A 26,103-nucleotide genomic window follows, 5' to 3' on the forward strand; every position below is an offset into this window, starting at 1 on the left:
TCGTTTCCCAGCATCCCTCGGAGCAAACTGGGGGGGGGGAGCTGGCTTCGGGGAAGGAAGGAAGAAAGGAAGGCGCCTGCCTCTAGCTTCGCCAATGGCGGTTATGAGACACAGACCTGAGTTGTACCGCTGGCGGCGCTTCAGCCAGTCGGCGTCTCGGCAGAAGGTAGGGATGAGAGTTGTTGTGCCTCCGCCGACCCAGGCAGCTGTTCCAGCGTGAAGTTATAGTTGGATGGGAAATAGGCAGAGAGGAGTTCTTCTCGCTCTCGCCTGGTCTCCGTTTATTGCATTTATATCCCACCTTTTCCTCCGAAGAGCTCAAGGTGGTGAACATGGTTCCTCCCCCCACTCGTCATGCAATCTTTCCCACAACAACCCTGTGGGGTAGAATCGTAGGCTGCAGGTGGGCAGTGTAGCAACCAGCTGTGCCTTCTTCCAGGATCGAAACAATTGTCTACAGTGGTACCTCGGGTTAAGTACTTAATTTGTTCCGGAGGTCCGTTCTTAACCTGAAACTGTTCTTAACCTGAAGCACCACTTTAGCTAATGTGGCCTCCTGCTGCTGCCGTGCCGCCGGAGCACGATTTCTGTTCTCATCCTGAAGCAAAGTTCTTAACCTGAAGCACTATTTCTGGGTTAGCGGAGTCTGTAACCTGAAGCGTATGTAACCTGAGGTACCACTGTATTTGTATGCCACTTTTGTATGGTGAACTTTGCTCAAAGCTGCTCACAGCATCCACAATACTTAGAATCACAGAATTGTATAGTTGGAAGGGATTCCCGCCCCCCCTTGAGGCTCATCTAGTCCAACTCCCCTTCTTTGCAGGAATCTCAACTGGAGCATCTATGACAGATGGCCATCTAACCAACCAACCTCTGCTTAGAAACCTCCCACCACCTTCTGAGGGAGTCCAGATAGTTTAGGCTAAGCAGCTTTGTGGCTGAGTCACCCAGGTCCCACTCTGACTCTACACTAATGGTGAAGCTAAGTGGTGGGGGAGCTGTGATAGACAAAACAAAGTATTCATGCAACACATAATTAAGCAATGAAACTGGTTGATGCTAGGTGTATCAGCCCCCCCCCCCCCCCGGTTTGGTCTGCTTTCACAAATTAATGCAGGTTAAGGCTATCAGTTACTACTAGTCAGTGCTGCCACCAGTATCTGAGGCACAGTGCCTCTGATTACTAGTCGCTAGGGAGTAAGTCTCAGAGTTCAGTAGAGCTTACTTACTCTTTAGGTGTGCTTAGGATGATTTCAACCTTAACCTATCTAGGGGCTTGCAAAGACGGAGGTCTTTTAGTTTTACTTTAATATTAATAGCTAGCTCAGTGCTAAACTATTGTAATGTTTCTCCCCCAGACAAAACTTGATCCTGACAATGTGGAGCACTGGATTAAGGTAAGGGAGAAGAAAGTGATGCATAACCTTCCTATTTACAGTTACAGATAGGTAGCCGTGTTGGTCTGCCATAGTCAAAACAAAATAAAAAAATTCCTTCCAGTAGCACCTGGTCTTTAAGGTGCTACTGGAAGGAATTTTTTTATTTTGTTCTTCCTTTTTACATGAAAGTAATGCGTATTGTACTCAGTGGGATTAATTTCTGAATAATCATCCTGGATAAAATTAGACCAGTACTTTCTTAGTGTCAAGGTATGGCATGTTTTGGAGTTAGTGGCTTCTCTTTGTATTTGGATCCATTTAATATACTGATTAATGAGCTGCTACACAAACAGGTCTGAGCTGGTATCAGTAGCCTTAACTGTGTAAACTGTGAGTGAAATCTCTGCATTTCACTGTGCAAATTTTTTTCTATGAGATTGTGACCCTTATATGACGTAAGACAATGGGTCTTCCTACCCCAGTATTGTCTATTCTGATTGGAATAGCTACCTAAGGTGCCATGGAAAGAAACTTTGGACCTTACACATCTAAAGTGCCCTCTATTCCCTCCCTCCCTGACTAATGTTTAATTTCAGTTAGGTAGCCGTGTTGGTCTGACGCAGTCGAAATAAAAATAAAAAAATTGTCCAGTAGCACCATATAGACCAACTAAGTTAGTTCTGGTATAAGCTTTCGTGTGCATGAACACTTCCTGATACATATGTCTGTCATTCTCTTTCTTAGCGAGTGGAACAAGCATCTGAGTTTGCTGTTTCTGAGACGTTTTCCTTAAAAAAGACATCTTATTCTCGAGGACTTCATGGCCCTGTGCTAGATTTGGAAACGACAGAGCAGCTGCAAGATCATGATGAGGCATATGTGGAAGGTATTGCCTAAATGTGATGCTGGTCCAGATTAATATATCTATATTTTTAGCTACATTGCAGAAGACTTGCATTAGGTACAGTGAGGAGGAAAAGTATTTGATCCCCAGCTAAATTTGCCCATTTGCTCTCTGACAAAGAAATGACCAGTCCATAATTTTAATGGTAGGTTTATTGTAGCTGTGAGAGACAGAATAACGACAGGATAACCCCCAAGAGAGCCATGAACTCAAAAAGCTTGAAAACCTCTGCTTTAATGCAAATGATGTAAAGTAACAAATTAAAAATTAGAATCTGATTAGTATAATTTTTATTACTGAATGTTATACCCTCCATAAAATATCCAATGTAAACAACACCAACAGTAAAATAGAATACAAATCTAAGGCCAACTTAACTAAGAAGAGAGTATTAAAAGATATACAAAAACATGTGTTCAGGCTTGAAGTGTAAAGCTGCTTTTCTTTTAGAATTTCAGCTCTAGTTGCCACTTCTTATCCAATTAACATCCATTGCTGCTTTCATCAATGTAGCCCAAGAGCTCCTTAATGATTGGTTGAATTCAAAACTGAAGTTGGAACTTGCAGATGATCAAGAAGATTCTGCTGAAAATCCATTGGCTCATTCTCGTCCTCCCCAGGAGTCCCCCACTGGCTTTCAGAAGTATGAAAAATTTGATGGTGAGAACTTGCCTCAATTTTAAACTTGGATCTAGAGAATGTATAATGATATTATTGAGTACCATTTAATGGGAAATTGTCAAAATGAATAGAACTTCCTTGCACTTATGTCTACGTTTATAGTTCAAGTACCAAGGAAGTCATGCAAAGTTTGTAGTGTTGTTTGGCTCTACATTAGTACGTTCTGCTCTGATATTAAAATGGCTCAGTTCATGACATGAAGCAAATGTAACATTCAGATGGAGCTGTATTCATCAATTAATATTGATCAAGTCGTTTGGGTCTTCACTGATATCAAGCTTAAACAAGTGATAATAAATACCAAATATCTTATTTTGCATACTTGTAAAAGCATTATATGTCTTGTTGCTAACCAGGGTACCTGAATTTTAACACAAGCAGGAAATGAAAGAATGGTATGCTTTAAAATGTTTGGTGCCATTTCTGGATTGTTTTGCTTGGTATTTTAGATTTTTATGGTTATCTGGAAGATGAGATGGAAAATACAACAGTGCAAGATATTCTGCAGGATCTACTGCAGAGTGAAGTTGTTGACAGTGGTATATTGGGAAACCTTAGAACTGAAGAATTGAAGGAGAAAAGGAAGCCCAAAGACCCACGAATTACCATGGAATTAAGGCATAAACAGGTATTTGGAGAAGACAGCCTTAAGGCACCTACTATTGTAAGGTACAGTTGTAAAAAATAGTGTAGTGTTTCTTAAATGGTTTTGTTAAGTAAGCTGTTTCCTGAGCCATGTTTTTACTGTAGTACAAGTGAAGTTACTGGTGAATTGTTCTCCAAGAATAGTGCTGATGTTTTTGTCTGTTTCTATGCATTTTAGAATACTACATCAGAGGCCAATTCCAGCATAACAGTGTATCCAGGGCTTCTATTTACATTTGCCAGTTATAGAAGCAATGATTGCATGGAGATATCTGAGCACTTCACTTGTGTCATCCACATAGTTATCATCCTTGATGGCAGTCAAGTGTTGGGGAGCATATATTAGTGGGGTTCTAGTTATATTTCTCAATGGATTTCCTGAACCTTGGTGTATTCTGGAAGGATTTAATGGAGAAACACAGTAGTCATGGCAAAGGTGTAGCTGCCCTGAAAGCAACACATCTACAACCATTTGTATACCATAGTCCTGTAGTTTAAAACAACAAAATATGATCTTGGCCTTGATTTTGTTTCTCAGGTAAAAGAAAATCGGCTGAGGAGACAGAAGGAGCAAGAGCTTCTGAAACAAGAGAAGGCCCTGAAAAAATTGGCAATGTCAGAGGCCCAGAGGCAACTCCAAGAGGAGAAGAAGAAGAAGGTTCTGAAAGCCAGGAGAGAAGAAGAGGAAATTCAGAAACAGATGGTGAAGCTGCGGAAAGAGTTGGTAGAAAGAAGCCATCTCATGGAAGAAACCAGGAAAATGTAAGTTGAGGAAAACAAGAACTTGGCAGTCAAATGCATTTTAGGTACCAGAACACAGTCTGATAATGTGTAACGGAGCAAACTTGTGGAAGTAAGTCTAAATCTGATCATAACCTGGATGGGAGATTCTTGGGGAATCCCATGCATAAAACTTAAGAGTTCTGAGAGAGGAAAAAGGCATGATATATAAGCCACACATTTTAATAACTCATTCCTAAGTTACGTGAAGCTTCATCAGCTCCTGGAAACCATGAAGTTTCTTCAGATTTGTAAACCTGGAAAGCTGATTTTCCTCCCTTTCTGAGCTTGCAATATGAAAAATTGGCCTAATATCATGTGTGCCCTTTTATTTTTACTTATACTGTACAAATTAAATTAAAGGAAACTGTCCATTTGTGCTATCATGCAGCTCTCATAAGTATTCTGAAATAAGTCCCACTATGCTCAATGGAGGAGACTTTTGAGAGTCCCATGGACTGCAAGAAGATCAAACACATCCATTCTTAAGGAAATCAGCCCTGAGTGCTCACTGGAAGGACAGATCGTGAAGCTGAGGCTCCAATACTTTGGCCACCTCATGAGAGGAGAAGACTCCCTGGAAAAGACCCTGATGTTGGGAAAGATAGAGGGCACAAGGAGAAGGGGACGGCAGAGGACAAGATGGTTGGACAGTGTTCTCGAAGCTACAAACATGAGTCTGACCAAACTGCGGGAGACAGTGGAAGACAGAAGTGCCTGGCGTGCTCTGGTCCATGGGGTCACGAAGAGTCGGACACGACTAAACGACTAAACAACAACAACATGCTCAATGGGACTTAGTTGCAAATTACTGCAACTGAAACATTTTAGCATTTCTACAGCAGAGAGCAAACACTATTAGGTCCCCCCAAAAGGCCACTTGAATCTTTTCATACGCTGTTATAAGAAGATTATCACTCTTGGTGATTAGTTTGTGTAATGGGTTAAGGGGCTGCTTGTGCGTAAATGGTTGAGTTCTCAAACTCATGCAATCAGTTTCTAAACTCTCCCAGTCTGCGGAGCCATGGATGCATGGCTACCTCAATCGCTGGCAGAATCCGTCAGTGGGCGCTTCCGGAATTTACGCCAACATAAGAGTTCCTTAATGGAAACTCTCCTTCTGGATTCTCTGCGTGACAGTTTCCTGCGCGGAGTGGGCGTCCCCAACGGAGGACCTGAGACTTCTCCGCTGTTCTCACTGGAAGTATCTTGGAGAGTTCTGCAGGAACTCTCTCTCCCCCCCTGCTGGTTCCTTCCTCAGCATCCGAGGGTCTCCTAGCCTCCTGGAGCCCTTCCACCACCTGACTCTCCGATGGCAGTTCCCTGACAGTTTGGTTATATGAACTTGTTGGCTAGGGGAAAATATTCCAAACGTGCACCAATTTGCTGCCTCAAACATGCTTCACATGCAAAATTCAAATCCCCGTAGATGGAGGGTCCCTTATATTTGGTCACCTTAACTGCTCCTTTGAACTGCAGGAGCTTCTGCAGTGGTAGGTGGCTCAAGAAGACTATTCTCTGATGTTTGCTTCTTTAGGAGGAATGGAATCCTTGGGAAGAATTTATTGTAGTGCTATGGCATTTGTTCCATCAGCACAAGCTTTTTAGCTTGCCAGATGGAACGATGCTCCCACTCTGTGCTGTTCTGGGGGTTCTCCTGAACCCCACCAAAGTCAGTTGGGGGGCATACGGGGGGGGTGCAAGAATCCCTGTTGCAATAGCGGAAGTCCTTGTGTGGGCTTCTGCTATTGGGACTCATTAGTTGAATCTGTCCCTTAGTTTTTCTACATCATCTTTTAGAATGTCTACCCCATGACTAATGGGATTATGTACTGTGAACTTCTGGCTGCCTTTATGCCACAAGAACCTTCTATTGCTATGATTCCTACAGCTAAGTGGCATGTACAATACTGATTTTGTACAGTATACTTTTCACTGAGACAGATTTACTTTTATACTTACATAAAACTTTCCTAACTGCAGGTAGCAGAATTATATTCCTTTGAGACCTGCAACTAATACAGTAATATGATAGAGAGAAAAATGTAGCAATTACCTAATGAATTTTGATAACTGGGATCACAAACAGAGTTGGGTAACAGAAAAGTATTAATATGAGAACTGGCTGACAATGACATGAGATGACTATCACAGTCCTCTTATGCTCTACCAGTTGCCTCTGGCCTCTCACAGATTGCTTTATTTTCAGGGAAAGAAAGAGGTACGATCTAAAAAAAATTAAGAGGCTGGTAGAAGTCAGCATGCCTCCCATGCCAGTCCATCTGGATTGTGAGATAGAAGGACAAAGGAAAGAGAAACAAACCAGGATGCAGGAGCTGCTGAGCAAAATTGACATTGCAAATCAGAAGGTGAGAGCATTCATTATCTGTTTTCAGCACTTTGAGCCAGATGTGTCTCAGCGATAGTCATGGGTCAGCTCTCTGTAAACCGAGAAACCAACTCCCCGTGTCAGGCTGACCTAGATCAACTGAAGATTGAGATCCCAATATATATATTTTTACAAGATGAGAGGAGAGCGAGACTATTGATTATAGTGAGCAGTTGAGTGGCAGGAGCTGAGATTTGCCGTGAAAACTACCCAGCCATTTAGTTTATACCTGGAAATAGAACACAGTGTTACACTGGCTGTGTGCACAGATGGTTTTGAATCTCCTTTACACCTTCATTCCCCCTTTCATGCAGGAAGACGGAGTGAACCTTTCTTGCGGCTGCTACTGCACTGTTGAGGTTTGGTGTTGAAAATGGCAGTGCATGGTTATATCATTTGTTTGTGCACTTAAAGAGAAGGCTAGAACAGTAAACAGGGGAGAATGCATAACAACAGACCAAAGCTGCAATCTTAAACTCACTTATTAGGGAGTAAATCTCATTGAAATATAGTAAGACTTCTTTCTTAATACAAATGCATAGGATTGTACTGTAAATTACTATTTGGGAATAATACTTGTTCTGCTTTGACTTTCTTGAAGGCCAGTGCACACTAATTAGTGACTCCTAGCTGTGTGCCTTATGACGCTGCTGCAATTTATTTAGTAAAAACATTATACTGAGCCTTTCCAAAAAATGCCCATGGTAGCTACCGTATTTTTCGCCCCATAGGACGCACCGCCCCATAGGACTCACCTAGATTTTTTTTTTTGGGGGGGGGGAATAAAGAAAAAAATATATATTCCCCCCCCAGGCGCGGGGGAAGCCTGATCTTCCCCCGACCCCAGCCCCCAAAACAGGCTGCTACCTGCAAGTCTTGCGAGCCCGGCGCGCAAGGCTTGCCGACATCTGCCCGAAGCACGGGGCGGGCTCCGCAGCTCGCCCCGTGCTTCGGGCTGCAGGCTGCCGCCCCAAGCCTTGTGCGCCTGGCGGGACCTCCCGCTGGGCGCGCGAGGTTTGCGGACATCTGCCCAAAGCACGGGGCGTGCTCTGCAGCACGCCCCATGCTTCGGGCTGCAGGCTGCCGCCCCAAGCCTTGTGCGCCTGGCGGGACCTCCCGCCGGGCGCGCGAGGTTTGCGGACATCTGCCCGAAGCACGGGACGTGCTCTGCAGCACGCCCCATGCTCCGGGCGGCAGGCTGCCGCCCCAAGCCTTGTGGACATCTGCCCGAAGCACGGGGCGTCCTCCGCAGCGCGCTCCGTGCTCCGGGCTGCAGGCTGCCGCCCCAAGCCTTGCGCGCCCGGTGGGAACTCCCCCTGGGCGCGCGAGGCTTGCGGACACTTGCCCAAAGCATGGGGCGTCCTCCGGAGGGCGCTCCGGGCTGCAGGCTGCTGCCCGCAAGCCTTGCGAGCCCGCGGGAACTCCCGCGGGGCTTGCAAGGCTTGCGGATAGCTTCAGCGAAAGCCTGCATTCTCCCCATAGGACACACACACATTTCCCCTTCATTTTTGGAGGGGAAAAAGTGCATCCTATAGGGCGAAAAATACGGTAATGTTGTGTTTTAGATTGTAATAAAGAAGAAAATAGCAAATAAATTATTGAGCCAAGCAGCCAGCCCCTAAAGCATTATTTAAATTATAATAATAATTTAAATGCAGTTAAATGCAATTTCCTATAGAACAGTATAAGTGATATGTGGAATTATGATGATACTTGAGAAAAACACATGTAATAGTACAGGAAGTTGAGGTAGGCAGTAGATTTATTCTAAAAAAATCCAAAGTTCTTTCAATTTGGGTTTTTTTAATAAGGGAGAAGTTATAACAAGTGAATTTGGGAGAGAAAATAAGAATCCTTTGGTTCTGTAACACAGAGAGATATTCTAGAAAAGGTAAAAGGTAAAGTCAGTTCTGAAGGCAAAGTGTGAAAAGAGAAGTTTGTTTTCCTGTTAATCAACCTTTCATTGTCAGCAAAACTCTGAAGCCTAAAAATATAAAGAAAATAGGAGATGATAGGATCAGAACAGTAGATGTGATGGAACATTATTACTTCATTTGTCATTAACCTCCCATGAAGCACCTCAAAGCAATTTTTGCAATGCAATTGAAACATACAAAAAATTGTATGATCTAGTTGAGATTCCTGCATTTCAAAGGAGCAGACTAGATGAGCCTCTGGGTCCTCTCTAGCTCTACAATTCTCTGATTCTTTAAAAACGATTTCAGATCCAGTACTGAGACCAACTGCGATAAAGATCTCCACTTAGAAGGTTTGTTGAAAGAGGAAAGCTATCATATAGTTACTTGATTTCATAACCATTCCCAATGCAGTGCCTACGGAAGTATTTCTCTGCCTGGTACAAGCTTATTCTGGATCTCAGGATTAAGATGGGAAAAGCAAGGGCCCTTGCTGACTGGAAGTGCCAGCTGAAGACCTTGCGAGCCTGGAGAGATTACACATGGTCTCAGAAGTTAGAGCAGGAGACTAAAAAACTGGAGAACCAGCTTCGCAATCAGAACAGGTAGCAGCATTTAACACTCCCCCCCTTTAAAAACAAAACAACCAACAAGAGGATGGATGTTGGAGACAGTAAAATGGCATGCTTTTAGGCTCTTCTGCTCCTCGCTGATTCATGAAAAGATTGGCTCAATCAGGAGCTACAACTTTTATTTTCTATAGCACCACCATTGCGTGTGGCACTAACATTTGAAATATGACAGGGGTGTGGAACTGGATCTGGCCAATTCCAGATGTGGCTAACTCTCCATGGCCCCTTTGACAGGTGGGTGGGGCTACCCACTTGTCAGTCACATCAGCTGCTTGACACTTCAAGGTGCTCTCCTGGTTCTTCCTTTGCAGTTACTGCTTGAACTGCAAAGGAGTAGTCTTCCTTTGAACCCATGGCTTGAATTCAAAAAGAATTCAAGTCTTGGCTGCAAAGGAAGATCCAGGAGCTCACCTAGTGTGTGCTCCTGAGCCTTCCTTTTGAGTTTGGCACCACAATTTTTACCTGTCTTATGTCTGATAACATCATGCAGCGTTGGGTGATGGACAAGGTTGTGTGGTTTGAGACAATAATAATAATAATAATAATAATAATTTATTATTTATACCCCGCCCATGTTGCAGGCGAAATGGGGAGGCCTGACTTTCCTAGGGGAAAATAAAAGAGGAAGGAGAGAGAGGTGGACACAGGGAAATATGGAGTGGTACTCAACTAAATTGTAGTAAGAGTCAGTGAAATTAATGAGCATGACTTTAGTTAAGTCCATTAATTTCAATAGGTCTTTGAGTAAAACATAGTTGCAGTGTTTGATATCTGCTTAAAAATAAAGGCCTTGCTTTCCTGTTGCTCCTTTAACAAGCCCAAAAGGACTTATGATAAATATTATTCAGTTCTAGTTTTCCCTGTTCTTCTTTGGGCTTCTGACATGAACATGATCTCAAAGTCTTGATAAGTCAAATCTATAATGGATGAAATTATTGTTCCATTGATTGTCCCAGAAACTAAATTAGGAATCCATTAACTTAACAAGAGCTAGGCAAAGTGCATCTGATCTGGGCCACTCAGGCTTACAGTGCTGCTGGTCATTATGAAGAAAAGCTTTGTCGGGTTGCATACATTACATCTGCCACCTTTGGCCTAATGCCTTAACTGGGGAATATGCTGCTGATACAGCTCTTATTAGCATCAGCCTCTGATTGTAACAGAGATTGCAAAACAACAAGCAGGAAAATATATTAAGTAGTTAGTAAGAAGTAATTGTATTTTAAAAAAACAACAACCACACCAAGCAATAATATTCTTCTTTCCTTGGTGATCACTTGTAGCTGAGTAACATTGTCTTCTATTAACATAAATGACTGTGGAGGCCAATTCTGGATTCACACGTCCTTCCACAGCAGGAACATAGGTTGATCATGGAGAGGGTTTGCCAAGCATGCCTTCCTCTTAGCGTGTTTCTCCCTATCGTCCTGAGTTCAAGCGTCTTCAAATCCCATGACACCTTTGGTAAAGGCTGTTCTCCAATCGGAGCACTAGCAAGCCAGTGTTTCCCAGTTGTTGGTGTTTATACTACATTTTATAATATAAGCCTATATTGGCTAACGCACCTTTTTACAGCAGTAGTAATACAATCAATTGTCAACCATTCTAAAATCTATACTGAAATTCTAAAATAGAGTGGGGTAGACACACATCCTCCTAATCTGTGGAATTTGCAATTGATTTTAATGAACATTTATTTTTAGGGGGAAACAGTTGGCTATAGAGTTTAATCGGAAGTGCATTTTGCACCGTTATTTTACCGAATGGCATTGCTGGAGCCGAACGGAGGTGGAAAAGAGAGAACTACAATTGAAAAAAGAGGATACAAGGAGGAAAATGGCAAAGCTGTTAGAGGAAGTGGCACTGGGGAAACTTGCTACAGACGGCTCCCAGGATGTCAAGAGAACTCATGAGTCAAAAGAAGCTTGGGATCAACCCGTGAATCCTACAGAGGTAGACTGGTTTTGCATTGTGCTTTTTCTCTCACAAACACATACCTCATCATCATTACTCCCATAGTGTGGAACCTCCTTCCTATGGAACTAATACACACCCCCTTCAGAACTCAGATGTTCCAGTCTGCCTTTCATTAGTAGTGTTTTATGCTGTTGTTTCTCAAGATCCTGCTTCCCTGCGGTACTGAATTTTTATCGTTTGATGCTTTAAATGTATCTCAGTGTATTTTATCTCGCTGTTGTACGCTACCATGTGAGGGCTGTGCCCTAAAATGGAATGGCTAATCTTTGTCCCTCCAGATGTAACCATTAGCGATGCTGAGTGGGGTTGTTGAGAGTTGGAGGGCAACAACATTTGCAGGGCAACAAGTTAGCCACCCCTTCTCCAAATAGGGGCCTATAAATACTTCAAATAAATGTAAAATAGAGATTGGCAGCTGGCTAAACTGGGCCACATCTGGATTCCTGTGTCACGTCATTTGGCCCCCCAGTTGCCAATCAGGTATGCAAAAGAGGAATATGAATAACTGCATCTGTGACAAGGAGACTCCATTTCAAGCAGCTTGGTAGATGGTACACAAAGCCTTGGCCTGTCACATCTAACTCCCTTCTCAAAGTGACTTTGGCAGAACTACATTCACTGATCAAGAAATGGAGCAGCTGTAAATAAAGTGATTCCTTCAGATTTTCCTATAGCCAATTCTAAACAAAACAAAAAACCAAAACAAAAAACCAGGGTGGCATTCTTGCATTCAAATAAATATAGGGACTCTCTTTTCAGAGTTGCAGGGACATTAGAGGGAAGGATTGTGTGAGCTCTGGACCTCTATCCAGTTTGACTTCCTGTAGAATCTTGGGGGCCAAGTCACAAACAAGCAGCCTGAGGCAAACACAAAGTCTCCAGAGCAGTTTTACGAACACAGGAAAGTTACACCTGCCCCCTTTCTTATGAAAGTAAATAGATTCTCCGGTATGCATACCTAGTAGGCTCAGTAAATAGTTAATAACAATAGTTACAAAATGCAGAACTCGCAAGTAGGCCAGAGGTGTGTTAGCAAGATTCTTCTCCTGCATCCTCTTTCACCCCCACCCGAAAAACAACAACTAGGAACAGATTGCAGGCATTGCAGGTAAAGACAAACTTGGTATAATATCAAAGGGAGTTGTGTCTGGTGCACTAGGAGGACTTGTGTGTTGTGTATTCCTCAATGAGCATTTATTGGAAGTTCTCAAAACAACCATGGAGCGAATAAACACACATGCCTTCTGCCATTGCTGACTATTCTTTAGGGTCCCGGTCTTCCATCTTTTAGGTTTTCAAGAATTTTCCTGTCTTTGTAGGCAAATGACTGTGGGAAACTTGGTTTTCTAAACACCATGAAGGAATAATATTTCTCTAGGAGATGACAGGCTATGGAATCAGCTGCTATGGAAGTAGTTGCAGCTTCATATAACATATAACAAACGTTTGTTCAATGAGAACTGAGACCTTAATTTTTATAATTAACGTAGGCTTTATCCTCCCTTTCCAGGTGGCTACAATACCCTGTTCACAGGATGATCCCAGAATGGCAAATGTAGAAAGAGCAAACTCTTGCTCTCCAGAGACAAGTCAAAAACGTGATCTTAATTCTCCAAAGCAGCCAAAATGGGCATGGCAAGTCACCCTGAAGCATGCTGCTTTAAATGCTCAAGATCGAGCAGTGTTTGGTAACCAAACAAGTAGTTCCTTGCAGCATCTTGAACCACCAAAACAAAAAATGTCCTCTGTCTTAAGGGGTCCCCTGGAGCACCGCCATGCCTTCCAGCAGCAGCTGATTGAAGAGCAGAAACGACAGCTCAAAGAGCAGCAAGAACTAATCCTTAGACTTCAGGAAAATGAGAGGCTAAAGAAGGCCAAGGAGGAAGCTGAACAAGCCGCGGCAGTTACCAAGGCACTTAACAATCAGGCCCCAAAACCTAGGGAAGGAAAGCAGTTGAGAGAGAGGCAATTAACTTACAGGAATACAGAGTCTTTAAGGTACAGAGCTAAGAGTATAAAGATCCAATTATCTGATGGCTACACAATGTCCATCTCTGATAGCTCATTAGGGAGTGAAATGGCCAAATATGATGCAGGTTGATCCTTCTCTCTTCCTCTGTTGTTATTTGAGTAGCGTTAATTGATTCCTTCCCCTAATAATAGCTTTAATATAGGATTATAATGCTGTAAATAGCAGACTCCTTTGAAAGATCTCTGCGTACTTTACAAATTATGAAGAGGCATACATTAGCAAAGCCCATGTGTATTGTTCTGTTTTGCATTACATAGTGAGATGGGAGAGTGTCTCCCCATTTAAGACTACTTATCATTCTTTCTTGTTCTACATAGTGTGCTGGTTCACAAATAACACTAAGCCAAGTTACTGTTTAGCATGAACACTGGTTTCCGGAGAGGAGATTGTGGCTGCTTTACTCCTCTTCATCTCCTGCTTCATTGCTATTTGCCAAGCTATAGTTTGGCTTAAGATGTCATCTGAACCCTGGCCTTATGGTTTGCCTCACTCTAGAAAAATCACAAGCTGTAACCAAAGCTTATTCTTAGATTTGCTGCCCATGAAATGATGCCACTGCTATACAAAGGCAGGAAAAATATGGTATTGAGTCCTGCCATTCAGCCCATTGATCCATTGGGTGATACTCAGCTAAGTTTTAGTCAGAGTAGGGTCATTTAAATTGGTCATGTCCATTCATTTTTCACTTTCTTTCAGATTAGAAAATTACCAGCCAGCTATCCAAAGCAAGAGGAGCCTGAAAGTGCTGTCCACACCACATCCCTTACTCAAAGGTATATTCTTGATGTAGATTCTCCTTCTGCACTTATTGGAGCCTTTTCCTTGGATACTTAGAGGAAACTGTAGTAAAAGATGAGACCTGTAGTTATGGAGAAAATACCACCATTTAAACACCACCATTTCAGGGGTCTCAGGGCCCTACATACTTGATCATAACGTAACACAGCCCAGCACTTGTTTGAACCCAGACATGGTGAGTCGCAAGGGTCATATTCACATGATCAGATTTAGTTCTGTGCACATGCATACTGTTCCTTCAGTCCTCACTGTGGAGAAGCAGAACTTAGAAACCACAGTTAACCAATTGTTATGTGCATTTGGGAACTTTGGTTCCAAAGAAGTCAGAATATGAAACCATATTTGAAGTTGGCTTACAAGTCCTGGCTTGTTCAGAAGCCATTAACTGTAGCTACCAGTATGCATGTAATGGGAAGCAAGGGTTAACTGTGACTTCCTGGAGCTTGTGCACAGCCGTTGAATTATGCTTGCAGATTGTTCAACACACATATGGAACACGTTTACTGGAGGCATTTTGCTTTCAACATATGACACTTGGCTTTGAGCAACGTATGACACATGGTTTTGAACCCTCAGCTTCAGGGACTGAGTGTTTTTATTCATTTACTACTATTTTTAACAATTACTCATTCTGAAAGTGGTTCACATCAGTAAAAAGAAAAGTGGGGGGAGACAGGACATGGAAACTAAAAACAAGGCATACAAGGAGTAGGAAAGGGAAAATGTAGAAGAGGGAGACAAATTCTTCAAAGCCAGGGGAACATGGTGAGCTACAGCCATTTATTTTTGCTTAATAAATAAATTTAAATAGAATTGAGTGTACACATACATAATACATAGTGAAATTTGTCATACAACATATAAATTATAGAAATATATAGAGGAGGGTGTATAAACCACTTCTTACTATTCCTTCTGTTCTTTAAAATAAAAATATTTGTTAGATTTAATTTGTTGGGATCTTCTTAAAACTTAACAGCTAATTTTACAGGTTGCCACTGATGACAAATTAGAGCTAGATGAAACAACATGGCAGTTCTTACTTTCTTTCCTTTGATATTACCAGGTCAAGTCAGACACAATTTTGTAAATGGAACTCTGCGTTCTTTGTGTCACTGTGCTTCACTTGCTCTAATTGTTGTACTCCTTATTGTGCAATTCTTTAGCCATGGAGGAGAGAGCAATTCAGCGTGCAGAAAGGAGAAGGGAACTGGAAGAAGCAAAGAAAAAACGAGAAGAGGAGAAGTTGGTAAGTAAAGTTGAATGCTGGCTTAAACCAAGAGCGCAACATCAATACAGGTTGGTTGGTTGGTTGGTTGGTTGGTTGGTTGGTTTTTTAATCAACATGCTGCTAAATCAAAAGGCCAAGTCCAATTTGTTATTTAAAAATGAAAATCAAGTGAATTTAAAGCACACAAAGACTGAAATTGATACGCTCCATAGCAATATAAGAACTGACCTGCTGGGTCTGACAAAAGTCCATCTAGTTTATTTAGTTCTATATTCTGTCTCCAAAAGTGATCAACCAGATGCCTCTGAGAAACAGGATAGTGATCACTCTGTCCTCTTCTTTGTCCCTAACACCTTGGAAATATCCAATCTCTGAACGTCTAGTTGTTGTGGCTAACAAATGTTGAGACTGATGTCCAGCCATTATTCTGAGAAACTGAAGCATGCACCAGTCTGATCCTCAAGATACAGGAATAATTTATCTTGTCCTGTTCCTGTGTGTATCATAACTTAATAGCCCTGGGGCACTGACTGTATATAGCAAAGTGAGCAATCCATGGCCCTCAAGGCTTTCCACAGGGCCCACATGATGGTGACGAGTTCTTTACACTTACACACACAGAGCCCCTCAATATCAAATATTGTGCTGGGAAGGTTTTTGATGGGTTGGGGTACCGTTGTGAATGAGAAGGCACACAAAGAAAGTCATCCCCATATGCTTTCCCCCCATGCAGCCTCTTCCTGCTGGGGTGGGGAGGAGTCTGCCCTTCCTGGGAGAGGTGGGGAATGGGTGAGATCTAAATAAGATATATTTAGATTACTTTATTCTCCTCAGACCAGCATGTGAGACATCTGCTTGATGGGTTGTATGTCCCCATTTGCCTAGGCAGGGATCATGTGACTTAATATATCATCATTCCTCCTCCTAGTTTCCCTCATCTCTGCCTTCCCCCAAGTAGATTTGTGTAGCCCCTCTCTCTCCTACTTCTGCCTTGTACTTCATTTGTTTCCCTCAGCGTTCCCTTTTTAAGCTGTGTGGCTTGGTTAATAAAATAAAAAAATTCCTTACCTCCCCCCACCCCCACTCCTCTCAACTTCATTCTTTCTGCTGCTGTGGTGCCTGCAAGTGGAGTGGGGGCGGGGGGGGGGGGAAGCCTCTCATTTTGAGAGAACTGCTTCAAGCTGAATTGCTGCTAAGAACCCTTCCAACAAAGCCTCTGCTCAGCATTCCAACACTTAAATGCTGCCTGCCACAAAGCTGCCTCCTGTGGCTCCTCTGAACCAAGAGCGATTCTTCAGGTAGACGTAGCAACTTCCTGCCATGAGTTGTAGAGCTGCTCTTTACAACTGGAAGGAAAGTCACTCAACAGACAAAAGAGGCAAGTTCTGCTGCTCCCCGCCTTAGCTGTTGTCCCACCACCTAGGAGGGTACAAAACAGCCAATTCTCCTACCACGTGAAAACACAATTTTCCACTCATGGAGCAGAGGCCACTTTCTTTAAATGGCATGGATTGCAATGTCTGCTATTTACCAGAGCTCCTCAAATGGCCCAGTAAGTTCAGTGATTTCTGTTTCTGTTGTTCAGTCAAAGCCAGCCAGTTGTAATAGCACAGGTTTCCAAAATCTCTGCAGATGCCTCTCCTTTTTCCAAAATAAATTATTTGGGGCTTTTATTTGTTGCTGGCTATTATTTCAGTGGAATAAAATTCAGAAACTATCTTAGGCACAAAAGGTGCTCTAGGCAATTGTCCTTTTTCTGTACCACAGAAGGAAGACTAGAAAAAGACTGAAAAGGCTGCTAAGTGTTCTCACTCAAGAGGTTCAGCTTCTTCTCAAGGCTCCAGACCCAGGAAGCAGAACTCTCCCTGGCAACAGGGTCTACTTATGCTCCCTCCCTTCCACTGCTGGCCTAGGGTTCAGCGCGAGATCACCCCCTACTTGCTTTGCAGGCCTTAATTTCTTCTGCCTCTAAAGAGCAGCTCCTCTCTTTGGGGTCACTCCTTTATGACCCAGCGTGGTTCAGTCTAGTCGCTCAAAACTCAAGCACCATTTTAGACTCTGCTTAATTGTGTCAGGTGATTGGCTGGCATAGTGAGATGCATAGCTGTCAACGGTTCCCTTTTTTAAAGGGAAGTTCCCTTATTCCGTATAGGATTCCTCGCAAGAAAAGGGAAAAGTTGACAGCTATGGTGAGATGTCCAGCACAAGGCCTCCTCTCATTTTCTCATTCCACTGGGAACAGATTACACTAAGTGGTGTGGGTGTTTCTTGATGTTCTTATTAATTTTCTGTCCATACTTCTTACTTGGATCTTACTTAATGGCAGCTTTCTCACAGATGGAGAAGCTGGAGGGGAAACCAGAGGGAAGATGACATATTAAAGCTTCAAGTCACATGGTCCCTGCCTGGGTGGATTGGCACAGCCCATCAAGCAGGTGTGTCATTATGCCAGCCCAGAAGGGCCCATTCATGGTAAGTGAACTAGTGCTCCATTCTATCCATTTTTAGGCCCGGATGCAAGCCGAGGAAGAAGAACGTCAGAGGCAAGAAGCAGCAGAGAAGGAGGCTCAGTTGCAGAAGAGGCAAGAGGAGCGAAGACTGCAGAAAGTGGTGAGCAGAATATTGCGCTCGCTTCTCCCAGTTCCAGCACTTGATGGCTGTTTTGTGCCACTTTGGAATAAGTGGGAGAAGGCAGCCTGTAAATGCAAAGGACTGTTCAGATGTGGGGGGGGGATGCCATTTTATAAACAGTTCTCTTGCAGAGCTGTACTATTGATCACTGTTTGAAGTGATAACCATGACCTCCTGTAGAAGGGCTAGCATTGTGTTGGTGGTGGTGGTATAACCTTGCTTCAAGGATGCCAGGCAGTAGGTTAGGGCTCAAGCAGTGCAAGCTCCAGGTTTTTGGAGAGGCCTTGTGAAAGATACCTCTCTGAGTGGGCCCTTCACCATTTCCCATTCATTTATCCTTTTCCTCTGGGCCCAATCCACACCATTGCCCAGGAGGAGAGGACAAGGCAAGTGGAGGTGGATTCTGCTGCTGCTTCATGATTTTGTTCCTGTACTTGTGCTTTGAGAGGGCAAGGAAACCATGAGGAAGAGGGGAAAGCTGCAGAATCAGGGCCTTCAAGGGTGCGAATGGTCCGCCTGCTAGAGTTTGGGCTTTGACAAGTGTCAAATAATGCCAACCCCTGACACCAGCTAAGAGTTCAAGCGCGGATTAGGGCGTGAGCCCAGTCTCACAAAAAAAGATAAAAAACTGGTGGTCCGTTCAAAATGGTTTCCATCCCTGCATAAAAATATGTAATAATTGCACCTGTTGTGGTGAGAATTGCTGTTCACTGGTAACTTACAGGTAAGTGCTCTTCGTATTGGGAAAGGATTATAATGCGGATGATTTCTGGGGCAACATCAATTGAGCACTTTAATGATTCTGTGCTGTGTGCCCAGCAAAAAGATTGTGTCTGGAAAAGCGTCCTAGCAGCAACTCCACTATTAATGCTAATAATTAGTTGCAAGCCCAAATTAAAAGTAGTGGACATTTTTTACAAGGTATTCTTACTCCAGGAATTGATCTCTTATGTATCCTTAATTGCAGAAAGAATTGGAAAAACAGAGGAGGCTGGAGCGGGAGCAGCAGCTCTTATCAAAAGCGAAGGAACATTATGATAGGTTCCTGCTGAAGAAGCAGGGGCTGGAGCCCTGGAAAAGACTAATGCAGCAAACTCAGGAAAATATGGTGGTAAGCACTGGAGTAAAAGTGGGTATCTAGAAAGGAAGGTTGGCTCCATGTCTTGAGGGTTAATCTTCAGCCAGCCTTCTGCCTGCCATCAAAGAGTCAAAATTCGCGCCATCAAGCCAAAGTTTCTGAAGCAGTTCTAGTTTAGTTTGACTTAGCGGGAGCTCAGCCCTGTACCTCTTCTGACTTTGTCAGGCACCTTGTTGTTGTTAGATTTATACCCACTGTTCACCAGAACAGGGCAGGTTGCAGCAATATAAAATACAGCATTAAAAACAGTTTAAAACAAATTGTAGTCACAACTAAAGTGGGTCCTAGGTGTGCAGGCGGTGGGAAATCATCCAGCATCAGTGGATTTCAATTGAGAGAGCAAAGGAACAGCTGGGGTGGAGCTTTAAAGGGAAGGAGGAGACTGCAGGAAGAGCCACATAAAAATAATGTTATAGGTGACTTTCCTCATAGCATGTGCAAATTTATCAAGTAGAATCTGTAAAATCGCAGGTTTTTTGTTTCCAGCTGGCTTTTATCAGCTGCATGTGGAATGATGTCGATGCAGTATTACATTTTAATGTCTTAAGTAGGTATTTTACTTACTGCTTTATTAGGCTTTGGTTTTAATGCTGTTTGTACTGAGCTCTCGGGGTTTACAGCACAATTCTAATCACGTCTTTGTAGGAATAAGTCCTATTGAATTCAGTAGGGTTTACTCTCAAGTAGATGAGATGATGAAAGGTCATCGAGTCCAAGCCCTGCTGCTTGTGCAGGAAATCCACTTCTGCTGCAGCTAAATAATTAAATAATTGCCATATGCATTCACACAGTCAGGAGGATCCGTGAATCTGATCCAGATCATGTTGTAAGTATTACTCATGTTATAAGCACTCGTGCTATACTCATACTGATGAACTACAAGGTAAAAGTGAAAGGAAGGAGAGGATCAGTTGCTTGCTCTGGAAAAGTTATAGTGGAACAGAAAAGCATGAGTGGAAATAATACAAATGTAGGTTACAGATGGTGGAGACTTCTAACAGTAAGCCAGAGTAACATTGCAGCAGAGCTGTAGCCCCTCGGTAATCACTGGAGTAACTAGTTCTCTCTCTTTCCCTCGGTCTTTGCGCTCAGGTGGCACAAAGGCATCATTGCTTTAGATTGCAAAGGAAGTGTCTGCTTGCCTGGCTTCATCATATGCAAGATATCCTTGCTGGGAAAGTAGCTCAGGCTGAGGGACTTTATTCCCGTCTGCTGCTCAGAAGGTCCTTCAGGAACTGGATAATGGTGAGCAAGAGAAAATGTTACTTACTATGGAAATGTTATAAACTATGGACTTTGCTATTAGCTTTAAAAGAGGATTCATGAAGAATGAGGCTTATTGATGTCTGCTGGTAATGCTGGTTATATGTTTCCTCGAGGATCAGAGGCAAGCTACTAGGAAACCAGTTCCTAGTAGGGTTTTACTAGTGGGATAAGGTGATTATCGTCCTCATCTCCTGCTTGTGAGCATTCCAAAGGCATCTGGTTCACCACTGTGGGAAATGGGATGCTGGACTTGAAAGACCAAGTCTCTTTACCTGCTCTCATTGCTCTGTGCTTGTATTGTACCTGGGAGTTGCATTGGAACAAAACTACGTGGCTCTCCTATTCCTAATGTGCAGGTCTCAGTTTGGAGCCACAGTTTTTGCCTCTCCTACACACTTGTCAGGGAAAAGGACTGTACCCTTTAAAAAAAATGGAAACTGAGATCCTCACAACACTGAATTGTACATTCAATAGTGCCTGCATGAAATAGTGGAAAACAGGGAGCCCAGACCATGAACAAAACATTTTGCTATTGTTATCCTTGAAACATTAGTTTCATTTCTTATTTTCCTGTACACAAACCACTCAAAACTCTTGTCTCAGCCTTCTGTTTTTTTGCTTTTCCTTCCCATCTGTGTTGCTGTGTGCCTGTATAAAACATCAATACTGAAATCTATTTCCCCTTCCTTTCTTTGTGTTTGTTGTATAGTACAAGGATTACGTATCTACTTTGGAAGAGAATGCAAAAAAGCTCCATGAAACTTCACTTAAGAAGAAGGTCCTCTGGGCTTGGTTTGATGTACTCAATGAGGAAAAGAGTATTTTCTGGAGAAAACAGAAGACTGCAGATCAGTATAGTGACAGGTGACTATATAAATAGACTATATGTTTCACTTGAGCTGCATTTATTCCAATTGCTATTTGCCCTTTTCCCTTCATATCTTGTCATCATTTTGTTTGTTGCAATGATTGCAAAGCGGTTCTTGATTCTCATATTTTGTAGTTGCAGCATTTAGAGATGGTGAGAGCCCCAGAAACTAGTGGTGTCCAGAGATTGAGTCCATCAGGCCTGGACACTTTCTCTGTTATTTCGTCTTCTTTGAAAATGGGTGCACTGAATCTCTCTTCATTAAATAAATAAATTGCAACAAAAATTAATAATAATAATTTGTAGTAGTAGTAAATTATTATTACCTGAGAGTAAGACTCTCATAAATTTGTCAACACAATGAATGCACCCTCCAAAAAAAGATGAACACTCACAGTGAGGCTGCCATCAATGCTCTCATTAGTATGCTACTTAATTGTACAAAAGGGAAATATGTGATTGATTCTTAGCAGTCAGGGACCTGAAAGGAGAGAGAACGAAGCAAAGACCAAAATATGCGAGTGCAGCTAACAAAGAACCAGACTCTTGAGTTCGCTTGTTTGTTTGTTTTAAAAAAATACTTAAATGGAAAATTTAGAGCCAGAGCAAAAGGCAAGAGACTGAGAAAGCAGCAAATTCATAGGAGAAATAAATGCAATGACGAGCTGGAAAATGTTAACAAAGTAAAGTTGCGGAGTGGGTTGGGCAGAAGATGGTCAGTAGGGGAGATGGAGCATTGGAGGGAGGAAAGCAGCTTTCCTCCTCTGGTTCCCCAGTAACGTTATTGGGGTATTGCTCAATACTACTTGCTTCTCAGTCTACATTTCCTACAAACACAACTAATATTCCTACTGTGCAATCCTACACGCAAGTGGATATAGGATTGCTCTTCATTGTCACCAGCCCCAGGGCTGATGACAATAACATAAAAGTAACCGATTAACGGAATTGAGTGATTGATGTTTTAAAATTAAAAACATTTAATTTTCTATGGAAGTCCTACATAGATGGAGTGTTTCCCTAAACAAATAGTATCTAAAACATGTTGAAGACTTTTCAATAAAACTGACAAGAGATGTGTGCTTACTGTTACAAGGTGTAGTTCCACCCTTTGAAAAGGGAGGAGCATGGCTAGTATCATTAACTTATTGTAAACTATGTAGTTTACGTGACAATCCTCTACAGCGATGATGTTCCAGCCAAGTTGTGCTGCGTTGGCATTATCCCCAGTTCTCATTAGTTCTGCTCTGTGCACAGGCAGCTGTTCCTCTTGCTGGCACAGATCCCCACAGGAGCAAGGTGGTGGAGGGAGGGAGGTTTGCTTCTCTGTTGGCGAACAACTTGATGGCTTTGGAGTCCTGATGAATAACTATTGTAACAAGGCACTTACCTGTCCATTTAAAAACAAAACAAAACAACAAAACAAAACAACACACTCTTCAGCCTTTCCTCCCAACAGAACAGGAAGATAATGGAATTTCCTTCCCCAGCACTCAGTTCCTATGGAAAAAATAGCTCTGATAATATTCTCAGTACACTTATACAAAAGCATTTAGTAAGTGTTGTAGTGCCTGGAGGAGGAAAATAGCTGCACCGGTATTAAACCATTAATACCCTTCTTTCTAGCATTTGTATATACTCCTATGGTATGCTTCCATATATGTGTGTATGCATAGCACACTAAAGACAGAAAGGGATTTCACTTGCTTTTCAGAACAGTTGCTATACTGGCCTATACAGTAGTTATATATTGTACAAAAAATATCATTTGTGTATTTCCCTTGAGAGTAACCCCATCAAACCCAGTGCAGCTTCTTTCTGAGTAAACCTGCATAGGATTGGAAATTCTGGTCTGAAGTAGCCACGGTGAAAATTGAAGTCATCACCAGCTCTGGCTCTAGCTACTCCAGGTATGTGGCCTGTGAGGGAATGGGGCCTTGAAAAAGGCCTGCAATACCTTCTCTCTGCCCACTCTGTTGGGGTGAACAACAAAGGCCCTATTCCTGGGCCCATATTCTACCAGAATAATCCATGGGATGTATCAAACTAAGCCAACCCATTAGTGCAAGGACTTCTGCTTGTATAACAAACCTTTCCTTCCCTGAACTCTCTCCCAAATTTACTTCAGAAAGTTGGGGGAATCCCAAGAACAGATTTGGGGGGCATGCAGGGAGAAGTTCTGTTGTGCAAGAAGCCCTTGTGCAAATGGGGCGACGAGTGGAAGTTTACCAAAATGTTTTAAACTGGTTATATTCTTGATTTTTGTAAATAATGTGAGACTAAATTGTCAAAAAGGAGAGGAATTGGTTCCATACAATGTGTGTTTCCTTGAATGTATGCATGTCTCTCTTTAATTATGTTACCTTGGGGGTTTTTTCCTCCCTCACAATTTTTTTATATAGGAGGATAATGCAGACTGTATTCAGGGCCTGGAGGCAATTCCCATCTTTGATGAAAGAGGAAAGGGAGAAAGAAGAGAGAATAAAACAGCTAAGAAAGAGAGTGGCTGAAATTCTGCCAGACTTCCGAACATGACATTTCAGGCCAGAAGACAGAGGGGGAAAAGGAGTTCACACGCACCATTCTTCGGTTGACAGAGGTTGACAGAGAATCTGCAGACATTCTAGCAAACAGACTTCTCTGTCCAGTGTGATAGAATCTATTTGGGGAGGTTCCACCTAACAAGCCCCATCCACGAAAGCCCTGCGCAAGGATCTCTGTTTGCATCACAGGGCTTTCCCCTCCTTCAGTGTCCTCCTGAGATTAGCTTCAGGGGTTAGGAGAACAGAGGGGGAATCATTCTGCCTGGCAAGCTGCAATGCTTGTGGAGACTCTGAATTCCATCCTTATTCCCCAAGAGGAATTGTTCTATTGAACTCCTGTTAAAATATCAAAGTGTAGCAGTCAAAGCTGGTATAGGCCAGCACTTCTATTTTTCCAACTAAATCCTTTTCCCATCTTTGCCTGCTTCCCTGTGGTAAGCACCTATATGGGAACATACAGGAGCAACTCCATTTGCTGACACAAGCATGAAATCTCTTCCTTGTGCTATCCCAAACTCCTGTATTGAGTGTGTGTCTCCACAAGAACAAGCAATAAGCAGGGACAACCACTGTCTCACTGACTCTTTCTCACTACTGAATTAACCACACAGCCAGCAAGTCCGCTGATGTGGTGGTAGGGAGATGTTGAATCCACAAACCATTATTCCTTACAAATTGAACATTCAATTAGAATGAAGGAAAGGGTGCCTGAAAGGAATATAAGAATAACCTATAAAGAGCAGTACAGAAAGCACTGCTGAGAACAGTTATTGGAAATTCAGATATTCTGTGACGGGTTCTAGTTCACTTTGTGGAAACTAAATTAAGATGCCTCATAAGTTAGAAAGCTTTCCGTCCTTTAAAAATGTGAGGTTTTGATATTAGAGCTACTTTGCCCTTGCAACTCCTCCTGTTCCTAGGTACATTTGAGGCTCTCTCAGTTGCTGGATTTTCACTTCAGTTTGTAGAGTTTGAATGTCAAAACATTCCAAGTCCAATAACTTACCTCCCATGTCATGTGGAATCTTAATTAACATTCTGTCAGCTCAGTCAAGCAAGTCTTCAGACTTCATAGCACAGCACCACACATTAATAAAACCCTATAGTATATTGTATAAATAAACCAGTCGTAGTTAAATCTTAACCGACAAGTAGGGGCAGCCCTTGTAGTAGTATACCACTTGAGGTGATATTTGAATTGTAGTGCTAAGGTACTGATTTGTTACAAAAGCAAAAACAAAAGACACACTCAGAATAATTACAAACTAGCTAGTTTGTTCTCAATTTGTGTGTCCTTTTTTGCACACAAATTGTGACTGTAGAGGTGGTTAAAAGAATAAAAAGCAAAAGAGAAATCAACTCAATCTTGGGTTTGTTACCTTAATTTCTACAAGAGTAACCCAAAGGAATCTGTTAATGTTCTCTCCCACTCTGCAAAATTTGTAAGTAAACAGACTGAAGAAGATACACATCTGTTTGATTTTGCTTTATTACCAGCTTAGCTATCTTCAGTTGATTCAGAAGGTCCTTCAAGCCATTCAGAAGGTTTAAAGTACATAACAGTTTTGGTTTACTACAGTCTTGGACTAAAGATGCACCTCTTTGCCTCCGACACCTGAGATGTACTGTATATTGTTCAGGACCCACCCAATTCCTGTGATTATTTGTATTAACTGTTTTTTATTCTGAATTTTAAATCATTGTAACCTGCCAGGGGGCCAGCTAGTGAAGGGCACGTAATAAATTTGATGGTATTTTGTTTTTCCAGAGAATAGTATTTTTTTATAACTCTGGGTACAATCACTCAACACTTACTTTTAAAACAAAATTTTATTTAACTGTGGTAACGACTGATCTCAAATGCAGGGCACATAATAAAATATCTCAAAATTTCCCAAATACCTGGGGTTGGAGGAAAATTAAGAGAGAAGCAATTCAGATATTCTCCACACTGCCATCAAACTGATAAAACATGAGCTGCAGCAAGGTTTTTAAATAGAATTCAAGTTCTATACAGTAGAGCTTGGCAGAGGAATAAAGGCTTCCAGGAAGAGAAATGTCACTTAAAATATGATAGAAAAACATTTGTAATTGCATCACCCTGCCCCACAGAGGCTAAATACATTCAAGATCAAGATTAAAAGTCATGTAACACATGATTAAGACACTGGACAGTAGGCAGTTATTACTTGCTCTAGAGAAAATGCTCTCGTAGCAAATTATTTTAAGACACTTGAAAGCAATCTACTTTGAAAGAAAAAAGCACCATTAAAAACAAGGAGAGGCTGAA

At 42.3% G+C, this 26,103-nt stretch overlaps 1 protein-coding gene across 1 annotated transcript; it reads left to right on the forward strand.

Annotated features, from left to right (window-relative positions):
- The first annotated feature begins 13 nt into the window (after positions 1-13).
- Positions 14-25,054, forward strand: CCDC191 (coiled-coil domain containing 191). Its single transcript, XM_079973634.1, has 17 exons — positions 14-166; positions 1,362-1,400; positions 2,127-2,268; positions 2,800-2,946; positions 3,417-3,595; positions 4,151-4,374; positions 6,602-6,761; positions 9,112-9,302; positions 11,033-11,282; positions 12,817-13,304; positions 14,035-14,111; positions 15,303-15,385; positions 17,876-17,977; positions 18,966-19,109; positions 20,229-20,381; positions 21,112-21,266; positions 23,673-25,054. The coding sequence occupies exons 1-17, from the start codon at positions 95-97 to the stop codon at positions 23,803-23,805; spliced, it is 2,739 nt and encodes a 912-aa protein (XP_079829760.1). The 5' UTR covers positions 14-94; the 3' UTR covers positions 23,806-25,054.
- Positions 25,055-26,103: the final 1,049 nt, after the last annotated feature.

This window comes from Podarcis cretensis (assembly GCF_951804945.1).
Source record: "Podarcis cretensis genome assembly, chromosome: 4".
NCBI classification, from domain to species: domain Eukaryota; kingdom Metazoa; phylum Chordata; class Lepidosauria; order Squamata; family Lacertidae; genus Podarcis; species Podarcis cretensis.